We start from the raw sequence: 26,503 nt of genomic DNA on the forward strand, positions 1-26,503 counted from the left end.
AATGACTTTTAACGGTCTCACCAACAGTTCCGAAACAGCTAGAAACTCGCCATACCAGCAAAGATTGTCAGTCGTATGTTGTATGTTACCTTAGTTCCACCACATTGCTCAAACACATTAAAACCTTCCTGATCATGTGGCCTATTACCCTTAACATCCCTCCCATAACTTTTCACCTTCGAGAGCCAATGCAGCCGCAACTGATCCAGGCGCCGCCATCTTAGAACACATAGCTTTCCTATGTGATGTTGTAGGAAAAGAAAATTGAAAGTTACCAAGACAGAATTACCATTAGAACATAGAATGTCACAAGTGTAAATTTGCAAAAATTCAACATGGTGAAAGGAGAAATGAATTGACTGAACATGGACATATTCAATATCAGCAAACTGAACTCGACTGGATTTTTTTTTTCAGTTAAAAAAAATCATACTGTTTACTACTCACAACAAATACAGATGAAAAGTAATGATGTTTTTAATCAAATAGAATAAGCAAAGATGATACTTGGGTACATTGCAGTAGGTGACCAAATATTATCATTTAAATTTCATGAACAATCCTTTAATATTACAGTTATTCAAGTTTATGCAACCACTGATTCAAAAAGTTGGAGAGCTCAGTGCCCAAGTTCAATCTGAAATATACAATGTACAAACATGATATGCCAATTGTTGCCAGGATTTGAATTATTCAAACCAATTAAAATGCCAGTATGTATTATGCAGACAAGAAAAGATACTTCAAGTTTTTGAACAAGACAACTTAATATAATTTTCCTTTATTAAAGTACATGGCAGATTAGTAACATGAAAGAATAAATGATGAAGAAGGCAGAATTGTGGCTTTTCAAATTTCGTCCCAATGTCTCCTGATGTATTATTAAGGCACAAATAGGTATTTTAATTATACAAAGTATTGATTGTGCAGTAATCTTATCTATTCACCTCCACAAAAAACCCAAATCTCAAGCTTTTGTCTGCGAAGCATTCATTCTGACAAAAATGGTGTAATATTGATTGTTCCTTATTCTACTATTAAGGGACTCAAAATTACAATGAATAAACTGCTTTGCAATAAGCTGCTTTTTGCAAATATGGTTATCAAACTATTGCATGTTTTAATGAATGTTTAATTGGCACACTTAGTTATATTTAGTGTTACAGTATTTATTTTTATTAAGTTAGATTTACAATGAATGGATATTTTAAAAATGAAATGTCTTATTAGCTTCCTTAATAGGACAGCAGGTTAATTACATAGTTTGGTAAATCAGTTTTTTATAAGGTGAAAATAGGAGTTGTTTGTTTAAAACTAGATGTGCCTTTTGTGCTTAAAGGATTTTATGTGTGTGTGAATTTTAGCATGTCCTACAATTTCTCAGGATTGAGGCTTCTATATGCAATATGGGTGAGGAATAGTGGAAGAAGAAACTGGATATACAGCAAAAAATATAGTAAGTGAAGGTGATGGAGCAAATGCATTTCTTGATTCAAAGGATATTTCTTGAAACAATATAAATATACATACGGTACATTAAACCAGTGTTTCTGAAACTTTTTCATTCATTACCTAAAACTGCTGATCCTTCTTTTTACCCAATGTAGATAAAGCACATTGAATCAATTTAAATGTCCTGGTTGTGATTGGATAATGGATTTGTGTGTTATTAACCAAACAAAAATTACTTTTACCCAATTTTGGATCATTTATCCAGGTTTAGGAAACACTACATTAAACTGTATGAAACTCTTTCTCATGACTGTAATAGCAATGGCGGGCAGTAATAGCTGATTTTCTCTCTTTGTATAAGACTGGATTACTTTGAGGCTCTTACCAGCTCTGATACAGTCTTCATTGCTAATTAATATGGTTGAATATGCCCTGATATTTTCCTTAAGTGTAATATTCATAAATGCCAGGGGGATTGTTTGGCATGTTTCAGTATTATATGAATAATGTCTGTGCACAGTAGCAGGAATCAGGAAAGAAGGAATCCAGTCAAGGAATGAAACTTAATTATCTTAATCCATAGAATGCACACGTTTTTCTGATGCTCTCACTTTCAGCTATACAGAAGTAGTGGCTTCTCCTCCCTTTCTGCCTCATTTCATCAGTGAAAAATCTTTATTATGAGAAGTCTGGAAATCAAATTAAATAAAGAAGGAGACATTGCTAGTACCTTCTAGTCCCGCTCTCTCTTGAATAGCAGTAGACTTCATAGGATTTTAAAATGTCTAAACGGGACAGAAGCCTAAGAATACTTATCTGAGAATAAGAATCATTAACTCAGTAGGACTCACTGTAAAATATGCATAATGGTTTGCCTGCTGACCACAATAGAAATTAGTGCTAAACTTTCTGCAAATAGTTTTTTCTCTCTCTTCCTTTTCTTCCCTCAAAGTTATCCAGCTATATGAGTGTATGTATACATACATAAAGATACATGCATACATACACACATGCATACAAGGGGAGAAAATAAGATTATCAAATTTTAGGCTTCAAATACCCATATTACCATTTGATGAGAGCAAAAATACTGACACTTCAGATTTTTGTAGCTCTAAGTAATAAACCTCTAGAATTTATTTCAACTGGGTCATTTCATTTCCCTGGTCCATCTATGTTTGTACATCTGGTTTGTACTGCATGTTTGTACCACAAACTTTATGAATTTTAGTTAAATTATTGTTTTGTACTGTGCTTTGAACTCTTATTTTCTTTTAATTAAAACCTTTAAATATATTTCAAAATGGTCATGAAAATTGAGCATAGAGTTTTAGATTGAACTGCAGAGGGCAGTGGTGCATTTCTCTAATGTATTTTTTGTGCTTTGAAATTTTGCAGAGAGTTTATTTTGTTTCATTTCATTTGTACATTTTATAAAAATTCTTAATGCTTTTTAATTTATTTTACAGTTGTCAAGACTGATGTAGTCAAACTCATTAGATCTGCAATTTACATATTCTGTGTTGTATAAAGCAATAGAAAATATTGCATCAGGGACAATAAAAGCCAAACAGAGCTTTATATACTTTAAAAAAAAAATTAGAATATTTTCAAATGAGTCTATGCAAGGTTGTGCCCAAACAAGTGCTGAATTTGATACATGAAATGTGTCAAAAAATAAACCATTATGCACTGTAATTTCTGCTAAATTATAGAGAATAAGGAACATGACATTGATGGAAATATGCAGGAACCATTAGCTAGGTGAAAGGAGCTAGAAGACATTTTAAGTCTAGAACAGCAAAATAATGTTGAGTTTCCCTGAATCGCCTTAGACAGTGAGATGGATGGCATATAAATTTAATAAATAAAATATTCAGAAGAGGCTCTGATAAACACTTAAGTAAATTCACTAAATTCACTGAACTATACAATAGAGGAAGAGGTACATTACAATCAGTTTTGCAAGATTCTGTTATTATAGCTAATCTCAGAATAGTTTTATCCTTCTCGTAGAGTTGATTTCTTGGTCTGGTCTACCTAGCAGGCTAACATAGGCTGTTTCAGAATGAGAGTAATTTGGCAGAAAGAAAATGTGAAAAGTTTTAGGGATTCAGCCATAACAAAACCTGGAAGTATTCTGGAGTGAGTTTATAAGGTAAGAAAGGCAAGACTAACATGACTTGAACTGGTTTGCTTGTCTTTCTCAATAATTCCTTATGTCACATATCCATAGGCACTGCTCCAGATTTTTCTAGGAGCTTCCCTCCATGCCATTTCTCCTCATCCTCTGTTATTAATGTCTCAGCACATTATATCCTATCGTTCTTCCCCATTTCCCACCATGCCTCTCATTTTTCCAGGGCTGTTCTGTATAAGGAACGGTATTTTTTTTTTTCAAAATAAGTCCATATCCAACATCTTTTTTCAGCTCAGTATTTCAGTTTGCAGTTTTTCCATTTTCAGTTCAGTTCCATTTTTCAACATGCTGACTAGGGAATTCTGAGAGTTGAAATTCACATATCTTAAAATTGCCAAGCTTGAAAAACACTGATCAATACCCTTTTCAACTGGCTTTCAAGCCAGGTTTTAGGGCTGTATTTGAGTGCACTTTGGATTGATCTCTTTGACCTAAGGTATGGATAGTGTATCAATCCTGATCCTCTTTAGTTAAGTCTATATTAGCATCAATTATTGTATCCTACTGGACTGATTGGGTAACTTCCACTACCCTAGTTATATAGTTGAGGTGCTTGAGGAGGGATGCTGCTGTGCCTCAGGGGGATGATATAGCAACACAAAAAGTCTTCACTTGTCCTTAACACCCAATTTCATGAATAAGACCTCATGTCTGGCTATTTATGCATCTCTAGTTTTCACCAAAATCTCCATGTGACACTAAAGGTGCTTTTTCAGGAGGCAACTGGACTTGTTTTTCTTTAAAGATGTTTCGCTTCTCATCCAAGAAGCTTCTTCAGCTCTGACTGGATAGTGAAGAAGCTTCTTGGATCAGAAGCGAAAAATCTTCAAAGAAAAATAGTTGCCTCCTGAAAAAGAACCTTTGAGACAACTATGATCTGGATGACTGAGAATCTTCATAGACATTCCTCCATGTGACAATAACCACTTCACTTTCTTGGCCCTGAGTGAGTGAGTTATTCCACACTTGAAATCTGCATGGACCCATTTCAAAGGGGGAAACAACCTCTTCATTTGCCTATCCAGATGCCATCATGTTTATGTAATGACTTTCTCTAGCCATGGAACTTCTGACTACCAGCACAACAGATGTAGTCTTTACAAAACCCAGCCACTCACACCCAATCAGCTTACCTACCCATTGTCAAACACATAACTCTTGTTACCTATCAGCAGGCCTACTGGAAATGGAAATGGAATGGAAAGAGAGGCAAGCTGCCATAATCTTTTCTTTTTAATGCGTCCCTTGTCCCAACTTATATAATCAATACCCTTTTCTATCCTATTATTATTTTCCCATGACAAGGAAGGAATTATTCCTCTTCCAGACTGGCAATGTGCTCTTTCTTGTGAATAGATCCAAGGTCTCTTCAAAGCATCTCTGGAATTTACTTTTTCATATTCTTAACTATCTGAGTTCTAACCATAATGAATTAAAAATAGGTATTCCACTTAGAGGAGCTTCCAGCAAGAGACCTTTATTATAATTTCCCCTAAACAGAACAGTGTACTTGTATCCCTGTGATTTCTCCTAGACACAATAGAGGTATATCCAAAATATCTTACCTTCTTGTTCTCAAACTAACCAGTCCACTTACATAAACATAAATAAAATAAAGCAATTGTAATTTTGGAAGAAACACAATTCTTTCATTTTAGAAATAGAAGTGAAATTGCAGTATTAAAAAGTAAAAAAAATAAATCTCTAAAGGATAAAATGGAGCAACTGTTTATTTTATTGAACACAAAAAAATCATGGTGATGGCATAGGAATTTGTTTAATTTCACATACTAACAGTGCAAATATAAAGTAGAACTGTTTGTCAAATTAGTATTTTTAAATAAATTAATAATTGCTTTTTAAGAAAACCGACTAATTTTACAGTTCCAATTATGTTGATTTGGGAATAAGCTCCATTGAACCATTTGAACTTACTCTAAGTAAATATGAATAGGATTACATGCACATGTTTCTAGGGTGTTTTTCCTTAAGATAGTATTGGCAGGAATTATAAACAGCTGAATCCCGCTTTTTCTGGGATTTGGCAGCAAACGGAGAAGAGAAAAGAGTCCCCTTCCAAAGATAAAACTACATTCAAAATGAATCCTCCTGATTTTCTTGTAGCTTAATTTACTGGATCTCCAGGGGCAGAAAGAGGATTTTTGAAAAAGCAAATCTTTAGAAAACAAAGGCAGCTTTTTGGCATGGGAGAATTGGCTTGGTAACTGATAAGTTTAATAGACTTGGCATCTAGCATTTCTTATTGTTTTCCTTAAAATTTTATGAAGGACTAATCAAGTATTTACCCAATCAATCTCAGAATTCCTAGCCAGCATAGATTCACACCTAAGCTAAGAGAATTCAGTTGCAGACCAGAGTCAATCTGAAGCAACTTCCAATACACAATGGCAGTCTATCTGTGGCAATTCTAAGACAGGAAACTGTTTTCAGTTCTGTGGCTCAACTTTCAAAATGAAACTTGATTATTTCAGATAACAGCCCATCTCTCTTTCTTTGGGACTCAAAATGAAGTGTGTGTGTGTGTGTGTGTGTGTGTGTGTGTGTGTGTGTGTGTTTAATTCTTCATGTTCACAAAGAGGCTGTTTAGTGTATTGTTTTATTTTAAATGATTATTTAAAATTGAATTTTATTTAAAATTAAAACCATTTTTAAATTAAAATATGCCTCTTTGAGAACATGAAAACACAGAGATAATAGGTAATTCCATTGCTCTATTTATCTTTCTGATTTGAAGCAAAAATGTGTAATATATTTGGTAACAACATACTTTGGAAATGTTTAATATTCGTGTGTGTGTGTGTGTGTGTGTGTGTGTGTGTGTGTGTGTGTGTGTGTGTCTATCCCAGAATAAGTATAGAATAGGTTTAGCTTCTATTTCCATGCCTCTCTAATTATGTTAGTGTTAGTGGTTACTCTACAGCAGGGGTGTCAAACTGCCGGCCCATGGGCCGGTTGCATCATATGGAGGTTGTGCCCACCCCAGCTCCAACAATGCAAAAAAAGTCACAATACGTCGCAACACATCAAATGATGCACAATACGTCGCAATACATCAAATGATGCATTGACACCCACGCTCTACAGTGATGGAACTGGGTGAATAATAACAGTGAGGTTCCCAGAATTAGTCCCAAAGGCTGTTTTTAGTGGTTTTGTCATAAGTTAAAGCAGCGGTTCTCAACCTTTTTATACAGTGACCCCCGGTCACACGGATGCGGCGTGCATGCGCGGCGCCGCCCCCATGCACGGCGCCCCCCCCATGCGCTGCATGCATGCGCAGCGGTGCCCCCATGCTCGGCGCGCATGCATGGCGGCGCCCCCTGACAGGGAAAAATGGCGGATCGCGTTGTTTGACGACCCCTGTAAAATGGTCGTTCGACCCCAAATGGGGTCGCGACCCATAGGTTGAGAACCTCTGGGTTAAAGGATATATGCTTTATTCAGAATACTTCTGACTGATACTCCCTACATGTCCTACAAAAATCGTAGACTGCTGCAAACAGAAAGCAAGGGAATTATAATTCTGAGAACTTTTTTTAGCATGCTGTAAATCTTCTGTCAATGATTGAGTCAGGGCTAAAGGGCAGCAATTTAGACAGAAAGTAGCAAAGACTGTTCAGAAAGAGCTTGTTTGCCCTCATAAATAATGCCAGTGCTGCAAGCTGTTAGCCTGAGAAGTTTGGAGCAGGAATGCTGAAGGAAGTCCAAGATCATCCTTTGGTCAAGCACCAAAGAATTTCACAGAAGGCTGTACAAACTGAAGGTCCAATTATACGGCAACAAAATCTGGGGAATTTAAAGTAGGCTATCACAGGAGCACAGATGAAGGAAGCAAGATAATTATTTCCAGTTTGGAGGGTAGAAACAGAGCAAACTGTTATGTAATCTGAGTTCTTGGCTTTGCTGAGTGAACACTTCCTTTTCTTGAGGAGTTGTGGCAATAGCTTCTCATGGTAATATAATTGAGGGCTTGGCACTCTTCCAAGAACATGCCTTGACACCTTACCATCAGAATCAGAGGCCATGGAGCCAGATTCATCAATTAGAGGTGGCTGATAGTCTGTTGCTTCTTGAACTACAGATTTGGAATCTGTTAGGTTATCTCCTTCAGCCTTAAAATCACAGTCTGTAGTAATTACAGGTAATCCTTGACTTAGAACCATTTGTTTAGTAATCATTCAAAACTACAGGGGCATTGAAAAAGGTGACTTACCACTGTTTTTCACACTTGCAGCATCCCCATGGTCACGAGATCAAAATTCAGATGCTTGGCAACTGGCATGTATTTATGATAGTTGCAGTGTCCAGGGGTCAGGTGATCACCTTTTGTGATCTTCGAACACAGGGGTCCTCAAGCTTGGCAACTTTAAGATTTATGGACTTCAACTCCCAGAATTCCTTAGCCAGCAAAGCTTAAAGTTGCCAAGGTTGAGGACACCTATTTTAACAAGCAGAGTTAGTGGGGAAGCCAGATTCACTTAACAATTGTGTTACTAACTTAACAACTTCAATGATTCACTTAATAACTGTGGCAAGAACGGTTGTAAAATGGGCAAGCTCACCTAACAGCGGTCTTGCTTAGCAACAGAAATGTTGGGGTCAATTGTGGCTGTAAGTCGAGAACTACCTGTAATGTAGCAATTCAAGCAAGATAAAGTTTTCCTTTCCTCCATTTTCCAAATCTTCAATATGTAGCTTTTTTATTTTAAAAGTTGAGTGTGAATATCAGCCTGTTAGAAAATATTGTGGTTTTAAGTCCCTTTGCCCATTTCTTCCTACCTAAACTTCAGTGACACCCCAAAATCTGAATTATTCAGTTGTTACGTTCCATTAATTCAGATTGCTGGGATTGAAAATCATGACACTGTGACAGCTGTTTTGGAAATATATAGAGTCATGTAAAACAAATTAGTGATGTCAGACTAGGTGTTAACAAGGGAGAAATTGCAATAAAAGTAAATATTTTTTGGCTGTTTAAAAGCAATTAATTTTCATGCTAATGTGTTTTTCTGAATCAGAAGGAAAATACATTGGCATAAATTGTGCTATATCTGTAGCATATATTTATCACATCTTAGCAATAAGGCTAAAAGTTGTTGCTGCCTTCGCACAGTTTAATGCGAGACTGTTTCAGGATAGTAGTACCCTGTTATTCTTTCAGCAGGCTAAATACCCTGCTATTTTCCCCTTTCCCATCCAGCATCTGTTATTAGGGAGAAAACCTCTTGAACCTGTGCAAAAATGGAAGGTTGGAAGTTCAAGTCTTAATTTTATTTATTTTTCTTTAATTTCTATTATTTATGTATGTTTCCTTGACAGAGCAATCAAACAGTTTCATAGATACTGTCATTAAGAGTTTGTACCGATCCCTGCAGGTTGGATTATTTTTTAATATTGAACCGTCTTATTCCAAATGCATTAATTCAGATGATCTGGTAATCTCTTGTCAAAGAAATAGAAGATCAGTATGCTAATATCTGAGTGCCTAAATGAGGGGCTGATTTGGAATGCAAAGCCAAGCTGAGGCAGAGGGCTCTTAGTGCTATTGTGCTTCTGGATTTTTTTTTTCCTTTCTCCCACTTGATGCCAATTTTGCTCATGAATTTCATTTATTTTTTTTAATGGCAAAGAGTCTCTTTTCTTTCCCCTTTTGTGTGTGTGTGTGTGTGTGTGTGTGTGATGCACATTGCCTCCTTTATGATCAAACTCCTGCTTATCTGGTGCTGTTTTCTGCTTAGCCAAGTGTTGGCTGCTAGAGGAAGCCTAGGAAGGAAACAGAATGCACTTCTTCCAACAGCCAATACCCACATAAGTAGGAATCAGCACTAAATAAAAATCAGCAAAAAATAGTACCCTAATCAATGAACCAGGAAGGAGAAAGCCACACTTTTACCAGCAGGGCAAGCTACTATATATATAAATGGCCAATAAGCCCCACTCACCTTTGCGCTGATGATGTTTCCTAGCCTGGTAATGAAACATCTTCTTAAAAACAACCCAGTTCAGAGAGCACCAAAAACTCAACAGTGATTATATTACCAGAGGGCAAAGTGTCAAAAGCACCACCTCAGAGGATTCTGGCATCAGAGATCCTCTCCTGGGAGTGCAGGATGAATTTCAGCTGGAGGAAGTCATAGGCATTCAGGCGCTTGAGGCAGATCCAGCCAGAAATAATCAGGAGCAGTTGCATTCACAGTCAGAGGATAAGGAACAAGAGCTGGGGCATCTGGTCAGTCCTCAGGCATACCATGTGTTGCAGTGAGCACAATAAAGATGCTCTGCGGGTCTCCTTGACTGGCAAGGACATTCTTAGTCTTAATGACTAACTGACATAGAATCTACTTAAGAGCCACCATTAGCCAAACTGTTCTTAAAACCAATACCAACTGCAAAAAATATAAAGGATAAAAGCCAATATAAACTACCAAAAAATGCAAAAATGAAGGGGAGGAGGTGTGAAAAATAAAAAGAAAGGGGAAAAAAGAGAAAATAAATAACTACCTTCTTCATCTCAGCAGGTAAAAAGCAACCTTAAGATGCTGCAACCATTGTAAGGGCAACCTGGTTGCCAAGCAGCCAGACCACAATCACGTAACCGTGATTACAGTTATATGCAATAGTCAGAACTTTGAGTACCCGTTATAAATACCGCTCGCCCAGGGCCATCTCAGCTTCTGAACAAGAGAGGACTTCCTATATATATTTAAAAGATGCAATTTTTGGCAATTAAATATCCATTATTATACCTTTTCAAGTGTTTGTTATTTCTCTGTTACACAGAATGTATAATAGCACAGGTGGCCCTCGCCTTACAATTCATTTAGTGACCATTTGAAGTTACAATGACACTGAAAAAAAGTGACTTAACTGTTTTTCACACTTACAACCATTGCATCATCCCCGTGGTCACATGATCAAAATCCGGGTACTTGGCAACTGACTCACATTTATATTGGTTGCAGTGTCCTGAGATCATGTGATCTCCTTTTGTGACTTTCTGACAAGCAAAGCCAGTGGGGAAGCCAGATTCACTAAACAACCATGTTACTAACTTAACAACTTCAGTGATTCACTTAACAGCTATGGCAAGAAAGGTCGTAAAATGGGTCAAAGCTCACTTAACAAATGTCTCACTTAGCAATAGAAATTTTGGGTTCAATTCTGGTCGTATCTTGAGGACTACCTGTATAATTTAATTCCCTTATTTCCAATTTTATTATTTAATCTTTTTGAATGTTCACATTCTCATTTCCTAAATAAATATTTTGTGATTCAGGCAAAAGTGTGAATATTATAATATAATAAAATATAAAATAATAAAAGTTTAATAATGCTTTCTAAGCTGTTCTGTTTTTTATTTCTTTCTTAAATATAGTCGCCCTCAAAAGGTGTGCCTGTGTCCATTCTTGCCAGTTCATCCTTTGAAAGTCTCTACTTGTTTGTACATTATCCAGCATCCGGCAGAGGTGAGTACATAATGTTAATGGAAGCAACAAATTCAACTAGCCATTTGTTTATCAGCAAAAATATAATGCAAGTGAAAACTAAACCATGACAAATCTTATCAGTAAAGCTAACTCATTTCCTTTATTTTTTTTGTTTCCCATAAACACACACACACATACACACACACACAATATAGACTTGAAGGCATATAATCAATTAAAAAGGCACATAATGGAAATTAGTAATAGTGTGCAAAATGTAGACTACAATAGTAAAGAAATAATAGGTAAAACAAATTAGAGGAAAATACTTAACATAGCTAAGACTGTATCAGTATCATTTACTCTCTATATCGTTCTGCCCTTACAAATCATCCTTGTTGCCTTCATGTCCATAAATGGGTAGCTTTATATATTGCTTTGATTCTTCAAACTTCTCCTTTCTGTCTAATAATTTTGTCAGCTTCTAAAAACTTTAATTTTCCCATTTCAATTTATTCATTCATTCCTCATAGGTTTATTTTCTTTTGATCCTCATCCATTCTACAATATATGATTATATTTCAACTCACTTTTATGTTCAGAGTACATTCAATACCTATCTCTTCCTGTTTTATCCCACACTCTTTTTTAGTATCCTATTGCTAGTTAGGGCATTCATTCAGCTTATTACTTTTCTCTTTTCTCTGACATATGCCACTATCATTTTCATATAACATATGCAGTCTTTCTCATATAATGAAAAAATGTTTGAAGAGGATTGGAGGATGGAAGATGGAAACTAATCAAGGAGAGAACCAATCAAGAACTAAGGAGAAATTTCCTGACAGTTAGAACAATTAATTAGTGGAAGACTTGCCTTCAGAAATTGTGGGTGCTCCAACACTGGATGTTTTAAAGAAGACATTGGACAGCCATTTATCTGAAATGGTATACGATTTTCTGCTTGAGCAACGGGTTGGAGTATAAGACCTCCAAGGTCCCTTCCAACTCTGTTATTCTGACTATCAATCTTGTGACATGTAGTTGCTCTCCAACATAACTGAAGTTGTTACAATGCAGGAAGACAAGAACTAGAGGAAAATTTACTAATATATATTACTGCAGAGACACATGTGATATACTTCTATTCAGAAGTGGCAAAATTGACATATGTTGCACAAAGGACTGGACTTTGCAATAAAAATATATTTTATTTAGTCAGCAAGAATATAGTCTTTGGGTATTTCATGTAATAGAATGTTATATTGTTTTTGTTTTCCACTCCTAAAAAAATGATGAGAACTACCACATAGATGGCATTATTTTCTATAAACCTGCAGCCCCCTGCTCCCTACTCAATTCATTGGCAAGGTTCAGATGAACACCAGGTATATTTATTACACAAGGCCGGAGAGATATAGCCTATTTGCCTGTTTGCTTACTTTGACTTATATTTTGCCTATGTGGAGTTTATATACTGCGTAAGAGGAACTGTAAGATTCTTGAATACTCAATCTCTTTTCCACGTTCAGGAGAGGTTGCTTCCAATCTCAGTTGAAGAGGAATAACAGTGGGAGAGCTATATGTCCATCTGGTTTCAAACACTCCAGAGGCATGTAGTTGGCTACTGTGAAAAGTAGACTAAAATGATCCTGCAGGAATGCTCTTTTAATATTAAATTGCTTCACATTTCAAATTCTGTAATTGCAGATAATGAAAAATTATGTAGCAGCAACATTTTTCTTTGATTCTATGGGAAAGGAAATAGTTGTTTTGGATTTTATCTTGGTGTAAAATTCTACCAATTTTTTTTGCACGTGATGGAAACCTATGAAGTCCTTGATAGTGTATTCTACATTCCTTGAAATGCTTCTTTTTTGCTTTGTTTATCTGGTAAAGTATAAATTCTGCTGGTGCAGTGCCAGTGCAGATTGGGAGATGACCATTGGCAGAGTTGTTATCCCATCAGTTCAGCTCTATTTTCATTTCTGTTACTGATGCTGAAGAGCTGCTAGGCTGAAGCCATAGCACTGCTTGGCCATGGTAGTTTTCATGGTAAGGTAAAGATAAAGATTTCCCATGTTCATTTGTGTCTGACTCTAGGAGTGGTGGTGCTCAATTCTGTTTCTTCACCGAGCGAGCCAGAATTGTACAAAGACACTTGTTGTGGTCATTAGCCAGCATAACTATACATCGAGGGGCACACAACGCAGCAACCTTCCTGCTGAAGCAGTACCTATTTATCTGCTCACATTTGCATGCTTTCTAACTTCTAGATGTACACAGAGGGGCACACAATGCAGCAACCTTCCTGCCAAAGCAGTACCTATTTATCTACTCACATTTGCATGCTTTCGAACTTCTAGATCAGGCATGTCAAACTGCCGGCCCACGGGCCGGATGTGTCATGCTGAAACCGCACCCACCCCATTGCTGGCAATGGGGAAAAAGTCGGAATATGTCGCGCGACATCAATGATGTCGCGAGTTTGACATGCCTGTTCTAGATGGACAGCCGGGGCAAGTAATGGAAGCTTACCCCATTGTGCAGCATTCGAGTCTCAAATAATTTATTAATACTAGAATTATTAGAAAATGTCTATCTTAGTGATGTATATCATGGATGAATGTATGTTGTGACCCTGGCAGCCTAAAGAAGCTACATTAGTGTGCTAAGATTTGTAAGCAAATCTTTTCTAACTTACTGAAACAGCTGTTGGGACTTTGAGCTAAAGGTATTTTCCCAGTAATGGGATGAGAACAGCCTTCTTTGATCAAATGACATCCTAATTGCAAACAGTTCCATTGTATTCCTCTGCCACTAGCTTTGTATCCAAGGAAATGCTTTCAAGACATTGCAAGATGCTTCAGAAATAGTGACATATAGCTGCCTGTGCATGAAAGGACAATCTGATCTCTTACTGGAAAGAATTTTTGCCTGCCCAACTTCCTGCTCCTAGCAGCAAACTGGCATAATTAGAAAAAGAAAGCCAAATGCAACATTGCCAATACATAACATTAGGCTTGTGGAAGGTAGCAGACATTTGCCATTTCGATGAGCAGAGAAACATGACAGTGGAAGGGGGAGATGCTAACAAATGTACAGTATATGAGTAAGAAGGGGTGTGTATCTAACCATAGACCTGAGAGTATGAATTATTGATGGAGTACTGATGGGCTGACAGTTCTGTCGTTAACTATTAGTTGGAAATGACAAGTGTTAATTAGCTGGTAGTTGAAATGGAAAAGCTCTTTTTCTGGAAGAGTCCCAAATATCTGTGAGGTCGTTTTTGATAATTCTGGTTTATTTTAGCAGTTTTAAATAATTATACTTTTTTTTAAGGGCACAGGTGTTCATATTATCAAAATTCCTTAGATTAGTTGTTCCTCTATTATAAAATGAAAAAACCAGGACTTGAGCCAGGTTTTACTTTTAAGCACCTTAGATACACATGCTGGAAATAATATAAATAAGATACCTAGGAAGAGATAGGCTGTTATGCTAAAAACAATACTATATCTGAGACAGAATTGGCCTACTTTGCCTCATTTTGAAAACTGGTCTTACGGAACGCTCTGCATCTGGTCTATGTCAGTACAAGATATATTCCATCAAAATTCTGCATTATTTGGTAAATTAAAAAAAGCACAAGAGAAAATACATTTGTGTACATATCAAACTCCCAATTTTATACGCAGCTTTCCCAAATGCTGAATGCTATTTAATTATCATTATGTACCATCAGTTACTATCAATTTTTACCACTATATAATTGGATTTTTCTGCAGGAGGATCTATACCCAGTCTGACCTTTCAGGTCTCCCATTGCCACCATGCTACTAATTGGTTTGTTTGTTTACTATATTTATTTATTTATTTGTCATATTTAAGAACTACTCATCTCTCTCATAGCGGGATTCTGAATGCTGTACAATAAAAAATTAAAAGCATAAAAAATTATGTATTAAATTTAAAAGAGGCAAGAGATGTTAAAAGTTGATTAAAAGGCAGGGAGGGCTTTAAGCCACTTTACTGCATGTTCACCTGTGTACCCCCAAGCAAGGGTGCAGAGCCATGTTTTTATGCTTTTACAAATTGCCAAAAGAGTGGAGGTCCACCTCACCTCCAGAGGAAGTGTTTTCCATTGGGTAGGGGACATGGCAGACACGGTTCTCTTCCTGGACCCCACCAGTTAGAATTCTTTGGCTGATGGGATGCAAAACATACCTCCCCTGCCTGACCTGGTAACACAGGATGATGTAATGGGATAAAGATAGTTCCACAGGTAACTTGGCTCAATGCCATATAGTCTTTAAAGGTCAGAACCAACATCTTGAATTGGACCTGGAAGCAGACTGGCATCCAATACAGATCGTGTAGCAGAGGTATTACATGCACCATTCTTTGGGCACTTGAGATTGCCCATCGTGCTACATTTTGTACCAGCTGAAGTTTTCAGATATTTTTCAAAGGTAGCCCCATGTAGAACACATTGCAGTAGTCCAGATAGCAGATGACCAGGACATGAGTGACCGAGTAGGGAGCCTCCCTATCTGGGAAAGAGTAAACTGGTGCACAACACAAAATTGAACAAAGGCCCTCCTAGCCATGACTGCTACATGCTTTTTCTGAGTCTAGGAAGACCTAGCTTGTGCAACAGGTCTGTCAGGGGTATGGTGGGTGGAACCTTTTCCAAGACCAAAGATGATAAACTCCTGGATGCAGAGGGATCTCTTGCCACAGCCACCCCTTTATTAGAGTTCAGTTGAATCCAGACCCCACAGCCATCAAGCACTGCAAAAGAACATCCACAGTGATCCACAGCATCACTCACATCCCCGGGATGGAGATGTATAACTGATGTCGTCAGCATCTTGGTGATACCACATTCCATGGTGAGAGATGATCTTGCTCAGCAATTTTATGTAGATGTTAAAAAGGAGTGGAGAAAACACCGAGCCCTGTGGCACCTCACAAAGCGGGCCGAGAGCTGGTTCGCTCCCTATCAACATAGATTGGGACCAACCTCAGAGGAAGGCGTTGAACCAACATAGAACTGTGCCACACACCCTCAACTCCCATGTGGGCCCAAAATGGTTGATGGTATCAAAAGGCACTGAGACTTTTAATTCAATATATAAATATATTGTTCTTTCACAACCAGTGTTTTGTATATGTGCATGTTTTATCTAGGCATTCTTTTATGTTTTGTTTCTGAAAAATGGAAAACAATTATAATATTAAATCATATGTTTTTATATTCAATTTTAACTGCAGGAAAGTAGAGTGCTACGAACAGTACCTCTTCTAACTGCTTGTCTTCCTGAAGACAAATGTAAAGTCTTGATTGGACGACGCTTCTCTGAAGACAGGTGAATATCACTGTTAAAATAAGTTTTCTTATCTTTTTTTTTTTGAGAACACTAGTCAGTGAAGCAATATTATTTTAGATTCGTAGTTCTATTTTATAGTGTACTTATTCAGAGTGGACTTTAAAAATGTGACCATGCTTTAAAAATAATGTAATGTTATAAATTATAGTTTTCTGTATCTTCAAAATATACTTTTCTTATCTTTCCATGTCCAAATTATCTTTGCATTATTAATTATTTTAGACTGCCTAAATTATTTTAGACTGATTTTTATTTACCGGTAGTTTACTTCCAATAAATCCAAGCTAGTCTTATTGAATTCAGCAACAGTATTAATGTTGGTTTCCTATTAATCATGTACCATTCGTAATACTCTAATCTTTACATTTTATATCATATTTATCCTATATTCTGTACTGTATTATCTTACAAAATCTTCTATGCAAGACTGAGGAAACTTGATTTTTTCTTTCTAGAAGTTTGGTGCACATAGTTGAGAATAAATAAATAGTAATTGGCATTAGTCATTTCTCCAGAGTATCTCTTACTCTTTTAACTGACAGTATCTCATGTACTCATTACTTTTTTTTATAACAGGAAGTATACTCCTCTACATCTGTTGCTGCAATCTAAGTTTGAAGATAGTGTTATATCATGTCCTATTTGAACAGGTTAACTACTGAATGAATTAAATTCAAGATCAGATTGGAATGTCTCCCGATCAAGCAGGATTTATCTTAAGCAGCTCACTCCAAAAGAATCTATCAGTTATTCTCACTAGATATGTTTCTGGTGTTTTCTGTTTTTTTCCCTCCCAATGGCTTTTCATATTTCAGGATATGTAATTTTCTACCTTTTAGTCAGCATACACTAACCCTCATTTCTGGCCTTTTGCTGCTCAGCCCAGTCAGCAAAACCATGTTCAGCATAATCTGGTTTTTCATTTATTTATTTTTATTTCATTTCATTTCTAGATGTTATAATCACAGTAATACTCTAGCTTTATTTTAGTTTTATTCAATTATTCATACTTCCTAATCAATAACTAAACAGAATTTCTGGCTTTTCATCTTCCTGAATTTTGACAGGTTTAAGGATAAAGCATGTTTGCGCATGGGATGGAGATACTAAAAAAATAAGATTAGGTATTTTTAGAAGTACCAGGAAAATGAAATAAAGGATACCTCAAACCTATGTGGTAGTTCAGCAACATAAAATGTACCCAGAGATCAGATTTCTGGCTCAATAACCTATATCACGGGTGTCAAACTGCCGGCCCGCAGGCCGGTTTCAATATACCGAAGCCGTGCCCACCCCATTGCCAGCAATGCAAAAAGAGTTGCAATACATCACGACACATCACATGACATGGCGAGTATGACATCCATGACCTATATGCGTTTGCTAAGCATATCTTGGCAGAAATCTATTCAAGTAAATGTTACTAGTTTCAAAAACTACTATATTCCTTTCTATATTATCTTTATACTGTCATATTTAATGTGTTTCATAAATAAACAAAGTATGACTTTGTTTAATAACCAATAAGTAAATGCTTGTTCTATTATTTATTATGAACACTGTTCCAAATGATGAAAGCTCCTATCTGGGAATTTATTTTCTTTTAGACATTAATTTTGCAACCTAAACTTTCATCATAATTACTGTTTCATTTGAGGAAAAGATGATATAATACTTATTCTAAAATAAATACTATCAACAATATTTTTTTAAAAAAAGTCATTTTATCAGGGAGTAATTATCTTTATGGAGATTCTAAAATGATTTTTTTTGATAAGCAGTCTTTTCAGTTGAGTTAATGCTTTGAAATTTTTTAAAAAACAGTCTTGATTCCTTGAATTTTGAGAGTGAAATATTACAGCCTGATTGAAATGGCAAATACTACTGCAGTTGTTTTAGAACTTAATATTATTTTACTTAGAAGAAGTAGAATTATTTCCACATAAATATATGGAATATAACATAAATTCTTTTACTGCCATAACTAAATGTTAAATGGGAGTAATTAAGACAAAAAAATATTTTGTGCTTAGTATAAAAGTGTTGCCCATTTTAAAAAAGGACTTTCTTAATTTTTCTTAGTTTAAGACTAAGCCTCTATTTTCCAACCCTTTTAACAAATACCAGTGTCTCAATATTAAAAATCATCACTCCTTTAGAACAGGTGGTGTACAGAGAAAGAGCAACAATATAGTTTATATCTCTTACAATGTCCAATGATACCAGGAATAGAAGAAAGAAAAAAAAGCCACAATACAATGGGAACTTTTATTTAATAGAGCTTTATTTAAGATACAATGGATTGAATTTCCATTTAGATAACTTCCAAGTAGCTTAGATGAGGAAGGTGGGTAGGTAGATATATTAAAGATAGATAGATGTATTAATTTATCACATTATTATTATTGTTGTTGTTGTTGTCATTATTATTATATCCCCACCTGGTCCATTAAAACCAACTCTCACTGTACCAACCTTTTGTACTGGAACAAATCATTGCTCACACTTCTGTGTTTTGTGTGTTGTGCCTTCATTGTTTCTTTTTTGGTACTTTCTTTTGTTTACATTATTTTCTTATTCAGTCCCTGGATACAACTTTATTTTTTAAAAGACTTTATGTGGGCTATATTTTGGTTAATTTATTTATCATTCCTCCTTTTTAATTCAGTGCTCCATAAATGTGCTTATAAAGTGTGTGGTGCTTGTATATAGTAATTGACTCTCATGGGGAGATATGGCCAAGTGGAAGCAAGCAGTAGATACAGAGTCAAATGGCCTCTGGGGAAAAGAAGGCTTGTTGTAGAGTCTTTCATGCTCAGTGAAGAAATTAATAAGAAAAGTACCATCTGCTGGATTCTTAAAAGCAATTAGTAACAATAGGTCACTAGGTAAATGGCAATTGGCACAGCTGTGTATGTTTTACTATCTCAGTACCCAATTCAGTTTTGTTAGAAATGGCTTTTCAAGAAATTGATCTAAAAAGTTCTGTGTAGTATTGGTAAGCTCTCTCAATATCGAATACGTCTTCAGTCCTAATTTAAATACCTTTTAAAATTTGTAGTTATAATTGTTATTTTTTTTTACTATTCTAATTTTTTTTTTGAATATTCTCCAGAGGAGTAGCCATGTGAATCTATGGCAGCAAAACCTAAAAACTACACTGAGTCTTGTAGATCGTTGAAAAGTAGCATATTCCTAATGGTAAAAGCTTTGTGAACACAAGTCAGTCAGCTTCATGAGATGGTGGAAGGTTATTCTCAGTTGATAGTTGTATTCAAGCATAAATGTAGAGAAAAACAAAATGTGAACAGTGAAATATGAGAAAAGTAAAAGTGCTAAAAGTACAAATTATGATAATTATAATAAAGCTTAAATGATGAATAAATACAAAAGCCAATCACATTTTATATTAATTATAATACAAACATATTGGCAACATTTGACAGTTCAACTTTGCACAGATCTGTAGTAATTATAGTGAAGTCAAAGAGAAGATAGAGACCCCAGTACTTGTTCTACATTTATACTGTTTCTGGTGAATTACTTCACCAGGGTTCTTTAAAGTCACCTTTAAAGGATCCATGTGTACCCCTCTTCTATTGCCCTCTTGGGCCCATATAAGAGGGTCCATTTTTCCTTGAGCTTCCTCACTCAAGGTCATAATATTTACAATTATTATTAAAAATAATTTACCAATTAAGTACCCCCTGGTCAAATTGCAGCTCCCTTTAGCCAATACAAAGCTTAGGTCCTTTTACTACAGTCTGGACCATAGCAAGTTTAAATATTGTTGCTTCTACTACATGTCCCCAATTCCCTGATCCTTAATCTTCTCTTTCCCAATTTGCATTCCTGGAGGTATATAGTTCAGGGTAAATCTGGTGGCTCCGGAATTCATGGAGTACACCCTTTCCTCCTCCAGGGATCCAACCTTTAAGGTTTATCAGGGGTTCCTAAAAAGCTGGACCAGAAAATAGATTAGTCCCCTGACACTCCTAATCCTCAAAATTCACCAAATTTGCTAGTTCTTCCCCTTCCTTCCTCTTAGGGCACTCATTTTCCCAGTGTCCTTCCTCCTTACAAAAGGCACATTTATTTATTTATTTAGGGACTGAGGGAAAATTTTCTCCTAGGGATTTATATCTCCTGGTGCCAACTGGCTGTCTTCACCTCCAACCTAGACCTGTCCCAAGACCCTTTACTGATTTCCTGATTACTCCTCCACATCCTCTTTGCTGACCTGTTTGCACCAATTGAGCCATGATTTTTATCTTATCTTACGTTTATCTCTCTCCTCTTCTCTCTTTACATATACTTTCTGAGCCTCTTTTACCGGTAATAAATCTTCTATTGTTTTAGTTTTCCATGTGTCTAACTTCTGCATTTTTACCCTTATACCTTCCTATGCTTTCCCTACAAATTGCTATTTCACAATCATTTGATATCCTGGATTACCAGGATCCAAATGTTCATACTTTTGAAGTTGGCTTTTTAATCTTTCTAACCATTTGGTTGGTGTTTCCTCCTTTCCTTGTTCTAATGACAGTGCCTTCTGAATGTTAAGACTCGGAGGCACTGCATTTTTAATACCTTCTATTAAATATCCCCTATAATCAGCCATAGCATTCCTCTCTGCACACCTGTTACCATCCCACTTTGGATCTGCAACAGGGATCTCAGCTTGTTCATTCTTTTGTGAAAACTTTTTCTTACACTGTTCCCTAACTGCTCACCTAATCATCCCCTTCTCTTCTGGTGTAAACATGTTAAAAATGGGTTGCATTTCTTCCCATGAATATTCCATTGGTCCTAAAACATTTATAACCTGTTTTCCATCTTCAATAGGATCTTCTATTAGTTTGGGCAATTCTTTCCTAAATTGCCTGATTTCAAAAGCTGTTAGGGGGGACACTTTTTTTTCTTGGAGAGGGATTTCCCCTCTCTTGTCACCTTCCAAACTATAGGAAATATATAGCTTTCTACTTAACTCTTTCACACAAAATAGCAGATCAGCGTTCTCGCCTTTCATCCTGGCCAGGCATAAAACTTCACACAGCTCCTCTCTCTCTGTCTCTCTCTCTCTCTCTCTCTCTCTCTCTCTCTCTCTCTCTCTCTCTCTCTCTCTCTCTCTCTCTCTCTCTCTCTCTCTCTCTTTTCCATTTGATTGTTTCCATTCTTTTAACACCTATTGTCCTTCTAATTACTAAGAAACTAGTCTTCTTCACCCTTTCTTGCATTTACACCAGACACAAAAAAAATTCCAAGTGCTTCATCTCAGGCAAAACAATCATTTTTATTTTCAAGGAGCTTTTTCAAATCCAATGAGCTCCATTTCCCAAATTTCCTTTTGGAATAAGGCCTTGTTGTTTTGTATATTACTATTAGAGGGTCTCTCCCTCCCCTCCCCCAGGTTTTTAGAAATGAGTCAGTACAAACAAACAAACACACAAACCCTTAAACATCATTTCCAGACCTTTGGAGATTTGTGTCCCTTTACATTTCTACTTTTACTCTTTTGGGGCAACTTGTAGCTTGTTCTCCAGGCAGTGGGAAAATGCAAGGAGCGTTTCTGATAGAAATTAATAGGGGACCTTAACCACTGCCTATCCATTCCTCACCACTCTAAGCCAAGCTGAGAAGCCCAATTTAATTTATTGGCTGGCCAAACATGTACTTAGGCCAGATATATACTGTAATGTATCATCCTTCCTCTGTTCAAATGTCTTGTTTAAAGCATTGACTTAAAATACTTCAACATTCTCCCTAAGGGATTCCCATCTCCCTAAGGTGGTTCATTCCAGAATTTCCTTATTGGCCGGACACTGGCCAGGGAGGCATCCCTCCTCTTCAAACTCTTATTGCCCAATAATACCCCTCTGATATATAGATACCCCTCTGGTATCTTACCTGTCAGGCTGAGTTGAAGTCCTTCCTTAAATCGGCTGACTTTCTCTTAGGTTTTCACTGGGTCCTGGCTTTTTGTCTCAGGATTTCCAATATCTCCTTGTTTGAGCAGGGGCAATCCGACCTTTAGGGCTGGGAAAAACTTACCCAGGTGTGCACTCCCCTTTCGAATATCCCCGGCTGCCAAAGATGGAACGGATGCAAATCCCGGAAGAGCCCCCAAGGCTGTTATGTGCTCCTGGCTACTTTCCTTCATGACCAGAGGCAAGCTTACCTGACCATTAACCAGCCGAGACACAGTGAAGGCCTTTTGTTTTGTTTATTGCAACAAGCAGGGAGAGAAGCTATCAAAGCTTGGTTCTCTCCAAAGTTTTAACCCAAAATATTTCCTTCTTTATACATCCCTTGTCCCAGCCACCACATCCCTCCTTTTTCCCCATTGGCTGAGGTACTATGAGGTTACACTCTTTCCGACCGCCTCCTACATATTTCCTGCTACATACTAAATCATACATCACATGTACATTAAAATTAGGAGATAATTTATGCAAGGTATGTAAGTTAATATTAATCAATTAATTGCGCATGCTCAGTTGCCTGAGTTATGGCCCCCTTTTTTATGACTTCTTAGAAAAATAGGTTCTTTCCTGTTTTGCTAGTTATCTTCTATTACAGATATTTTCTTCTTCCTTTTCCACTCTAAGACCCAGCTATTTTTGCCTACATATTTCCTTTATATCCTTTCTTTATGTTAACCTTTCCTGTTTCCCATCATAGCTTCTCCACTCAATAAATTTCCACTGCAGCAAATTCAATTTTAAATTTCTTTTTCAATATTAAATTTTGAAGATCTTTCTTTTACTTCTATCAATATATATCCCTTCTAAGCTAATATATATTTATTTCCTAAATTTCTTGTTCTTTTTAACCATAATTAAAAATATGTTTAATCTTTAAACATTCCATTTAATCCATCTAGTCATCTAGTTCTTTAACTCTTATTCAAACCATTTTTATCCATTATAATTTTCTTAAATTCAATCACATTTAAGTATCTAAAACATTTTCCCTTATCTAAGTCATTTCAACTTTTTTATATTACTCATATCAAGAAAGAACAAAAAAGGGAAAAAGAGATACTATATTATTTAGGGAATTCATCCCTCTTAGAATGACATATATATTCCAAGACTTTTCTATTTCTTTAACCATATTCAAACAAATATTTCTTTTTTAGGTATTCTCTCTGGTAAGTCCCATCATCTATTTTCTTAGTTTCTACTTTAGTCTTTTTCCTTTGCCCAGTATCTTTCTTAATCAATGTATTTTGCTGAATCAAAAAGTTTTTTCATATGTTTGTGAATGTTGCTGAAGATATAAAAAGTAAATCAGATGAAGGGGCTTCTGCCTTTCCATGTTTGTTGAAAATCTTTTTCTTTCTCTCTGCTTCTCTTATCATTTCTTTTCTCTCCGATGTTCCTGACATCTCTACAGTCCATTTTATCCAATCTTTTTCTTGTCCTCAGATTTATTTTGTAGTCTTAAGGGAGAAGTTGTTTTTTCCAATTCTTGTGAATTTTTTTCCACTAGGAATAAATCATGTTTCCTTGTTTTGTTAAGTTCCATCTTTAAGTCTCTATTCTCAGTTATATATCCTTTTATCTGTTTTATCAGCTCTTTTTCTGTTGTTGTTTTCTGGGAATTTTTTTGTTGTTGAGTTAACTTAGAAATAGATTGATTTTATATTTGCAAAGTTATTTTGGATCTCTTTGTGGTTTAAAGTCGTTGTTTGAATTAGTTGCAATATACTATATATACTATATATCCTCCTCCTATGTTTTCTTGATATGTTTTTTATACATGTCTCTGATCCATGATGGCGAAGAATTTGAATTTTTCTCTTCCTTTCTTTTCTCTGCAAATAATTTTAGAGTCCCAATTAATAGATATTTGTAAACCAAATAGTTCAAGAAATTTTTTTTCTAAAATTTATAATTCTCCCTTTGTCTACACCCCAGATTATTGTCTTTTTTGTCACAGCTGTTCTTTGTTGTTAAAACTTTGAAGGTCACAAACACAGATTAGCTTTTCCCAGGTTTTGCCAAGTCTTATATTAAAGCCATAGCTGTCATAGTCTTCATCCACCACTATGTGTCAGCAACTATTTGTTTTTCAATTTCCAAAATCAACAATTATCTTTAAAATGAGAGTCTTAACCATTCAAACAATTTTAGGTTTATCCAGGTTTAAGTTTTAAATTTCAGGTTTTATATTTATTTCCCTTCCATATATTTTGATACTCCATAAAAAGATTAATTCACCGCTTCCATTAGTATAAGAGTGGAGTGGAAATCCCCCTCCTTCCCTTTTGGAGGTATTTTGCTTCTTGGGGATCTTTTCCAGGAAATTAAATATAGAATAGAAAAGAGAAGATCGAATTCCTCACCCAGTTTCAAGCACACTGGTCACAGTTGTGTTGGTTAGTGCTTTTGGACTTCAGTTGCTAGTAGCTTGGGCTGATTGATGCAATATGGCCAACTTTTCTCCTGTCGGGTTAGAAGGCTTTCCCCAAGTCAAACGGAACAGGCGTCACCATTCCAGAGTTGCTGGAGCACCCTTCTTTCTTCGTCGCCTCTCTGGGACAACTTAGACCCATTTAGGCTCCCCAGGCAGGGCGAAATTAGCCATGGGGATGCGGAGAATCTGCAAGCCTGCAATCAGTCGCTACCGCACAAAACCAGAAGTCCTCAGAAACATAACTTGTTTTATCATTTCAAAGGGGATGAGAGATTTTGAATATGGGAGAGATTGTTCTTTGGGTGGTGCTAAGAGTGGATCTTGGGAGAATATGGATATGGAAGAAAAGGAAACAAATAAAACTAGTATGAAGAAAAATGATATGAAGAAATATATCAAATGGCATGAAAGATATATTGTATGTAGACTAATTACTAGGAAGATAAAGAAAATAGTGGCAATCTATTTCCAAATGTTTACTAAGAAAACTGCATGGATGTGTCCAAGTAGTCACCAGGAATCAAGTTTAAATTGTGGTACTTTTAATTTTAAAAAGGCTATTCCTAACTGGAATAATATTCCATGTTTAGTAGGTAGTCATTTTGATTAGTGGGACAGCTGTTTTAGAAAAGATAGCTTCATTATTTTTACTTACCAGAATATAATTAAAACCATTTTTTATAAATATTTATAGGTACCCTGAATTATCATCCATATGCAGAAGTTCAAATACATTAATACTGTATCCTGGAGCTGGAGCAACAAATTTGGAAGAAATGGATTTGAGTTCCACTAATTCCTATGTGATCATAATCATTGATGGAACATGGAGTCAAGCAAAAGATATATTTTTAAAGAACTCCCTTTTTCAAATGCCCAAGCAGGTACTGTAGGATTTAGAATTCTTATATTACAGTTAAAGTTCTGTGTTTGGAGCAGTTCTTTGTAGTATTTAAAATATTGGTCATTCTGTATTCATGCATACTTTTTCTTAAATTTAATGTCTCCCTCTTCCGTGTGTGTGTGTGTGTGTGTGTGTGTGTGTAGGCTTTGTGTTTATTATTTGAAAAATGTTTGATTTAAATAAAATCCTTACATTTTAAAAGTTTATAGCAGTTTAATTTGTGTTGCCTCTAATTTAAAAAAGGGAATATAGCTGTTCAAATACATATTTGTTTTGGTATATCTGCCCATTCCTCAGGTAGATGACTTGTCTCAGTTACCCAAAGTGATCTTTTTTATTGTATAAGGACTGATCCTGTTTATAGACCAGCTTCTGTATCCATGATAAGCTTACAAGTGTGTATGATATTTAGATACCATAGACATAAATGTATGATCACAGGCCTGATCGTGCACTTTTTCCCTCTGAGATAGCAATAAAGTATTATCTGAATTGGCTTATGTGAATTAGCATAAGATTTATTGATGTTTTGTTCTTTATGTTGTCTTATTAGTCTATCTCTAGCAATGGAAATAACATATAAATAGTGGTGACAGTTAACTGAAAAAAAGATAACCAGCTAATTTATTTACATGGCAAAGGAAGGCCTTGGTCTTGATCATTATAAGTTTAGCTGTGCACATTT

The 26,503-nt window shown here is 36.0% G+C and overlaps 1 protein-coding gene across 1 annotated transcript in view; it reads left to right on the forward strand.

The window, feature by feature from the left end:
• DTWD2 (DTW domain containing 2) overlaps window positions 1-26,503 on the forward strand; it is a 76,607-nt gene that overhangs the window by 14,285 nt on the left and 35,819 nt on the right. Inside the window, exons 2-4 of the mRNA XM_039364522.1 lie at window positions 11,049-11,139; window positions 16,378-16,472; window positions 25,609-25,798. Coding sequence (XP_039220456.1) covers window positions 11,049-11,139; window positions 16,378-16,472; window positions 25,609-25,798 — 376 coding nt within the window. The remainder of the gene's footprint in view (window positions 1-11,048; window positions 11,140-16,377; window positions 16,473-25,608; window positions 25,799-26,503) is intronic.

Source organism: Crotalus tigris, unplaced genomic scaffold (genome assembly GCF_016545835.1).
Source record: "Crotalus tigris isolate CLP2741 ecotype Arizona unplaced genomic scaffold, ASM1654583v1 scf7180000019784.587516, whole genome shotgun sequence".
Classification (NCBI taxonomy): Eukaryota; Metazoa; Chordata; class Lepidosauria; order Squamata; family Viperidae; genus Crotalus; species Crotalus tigris.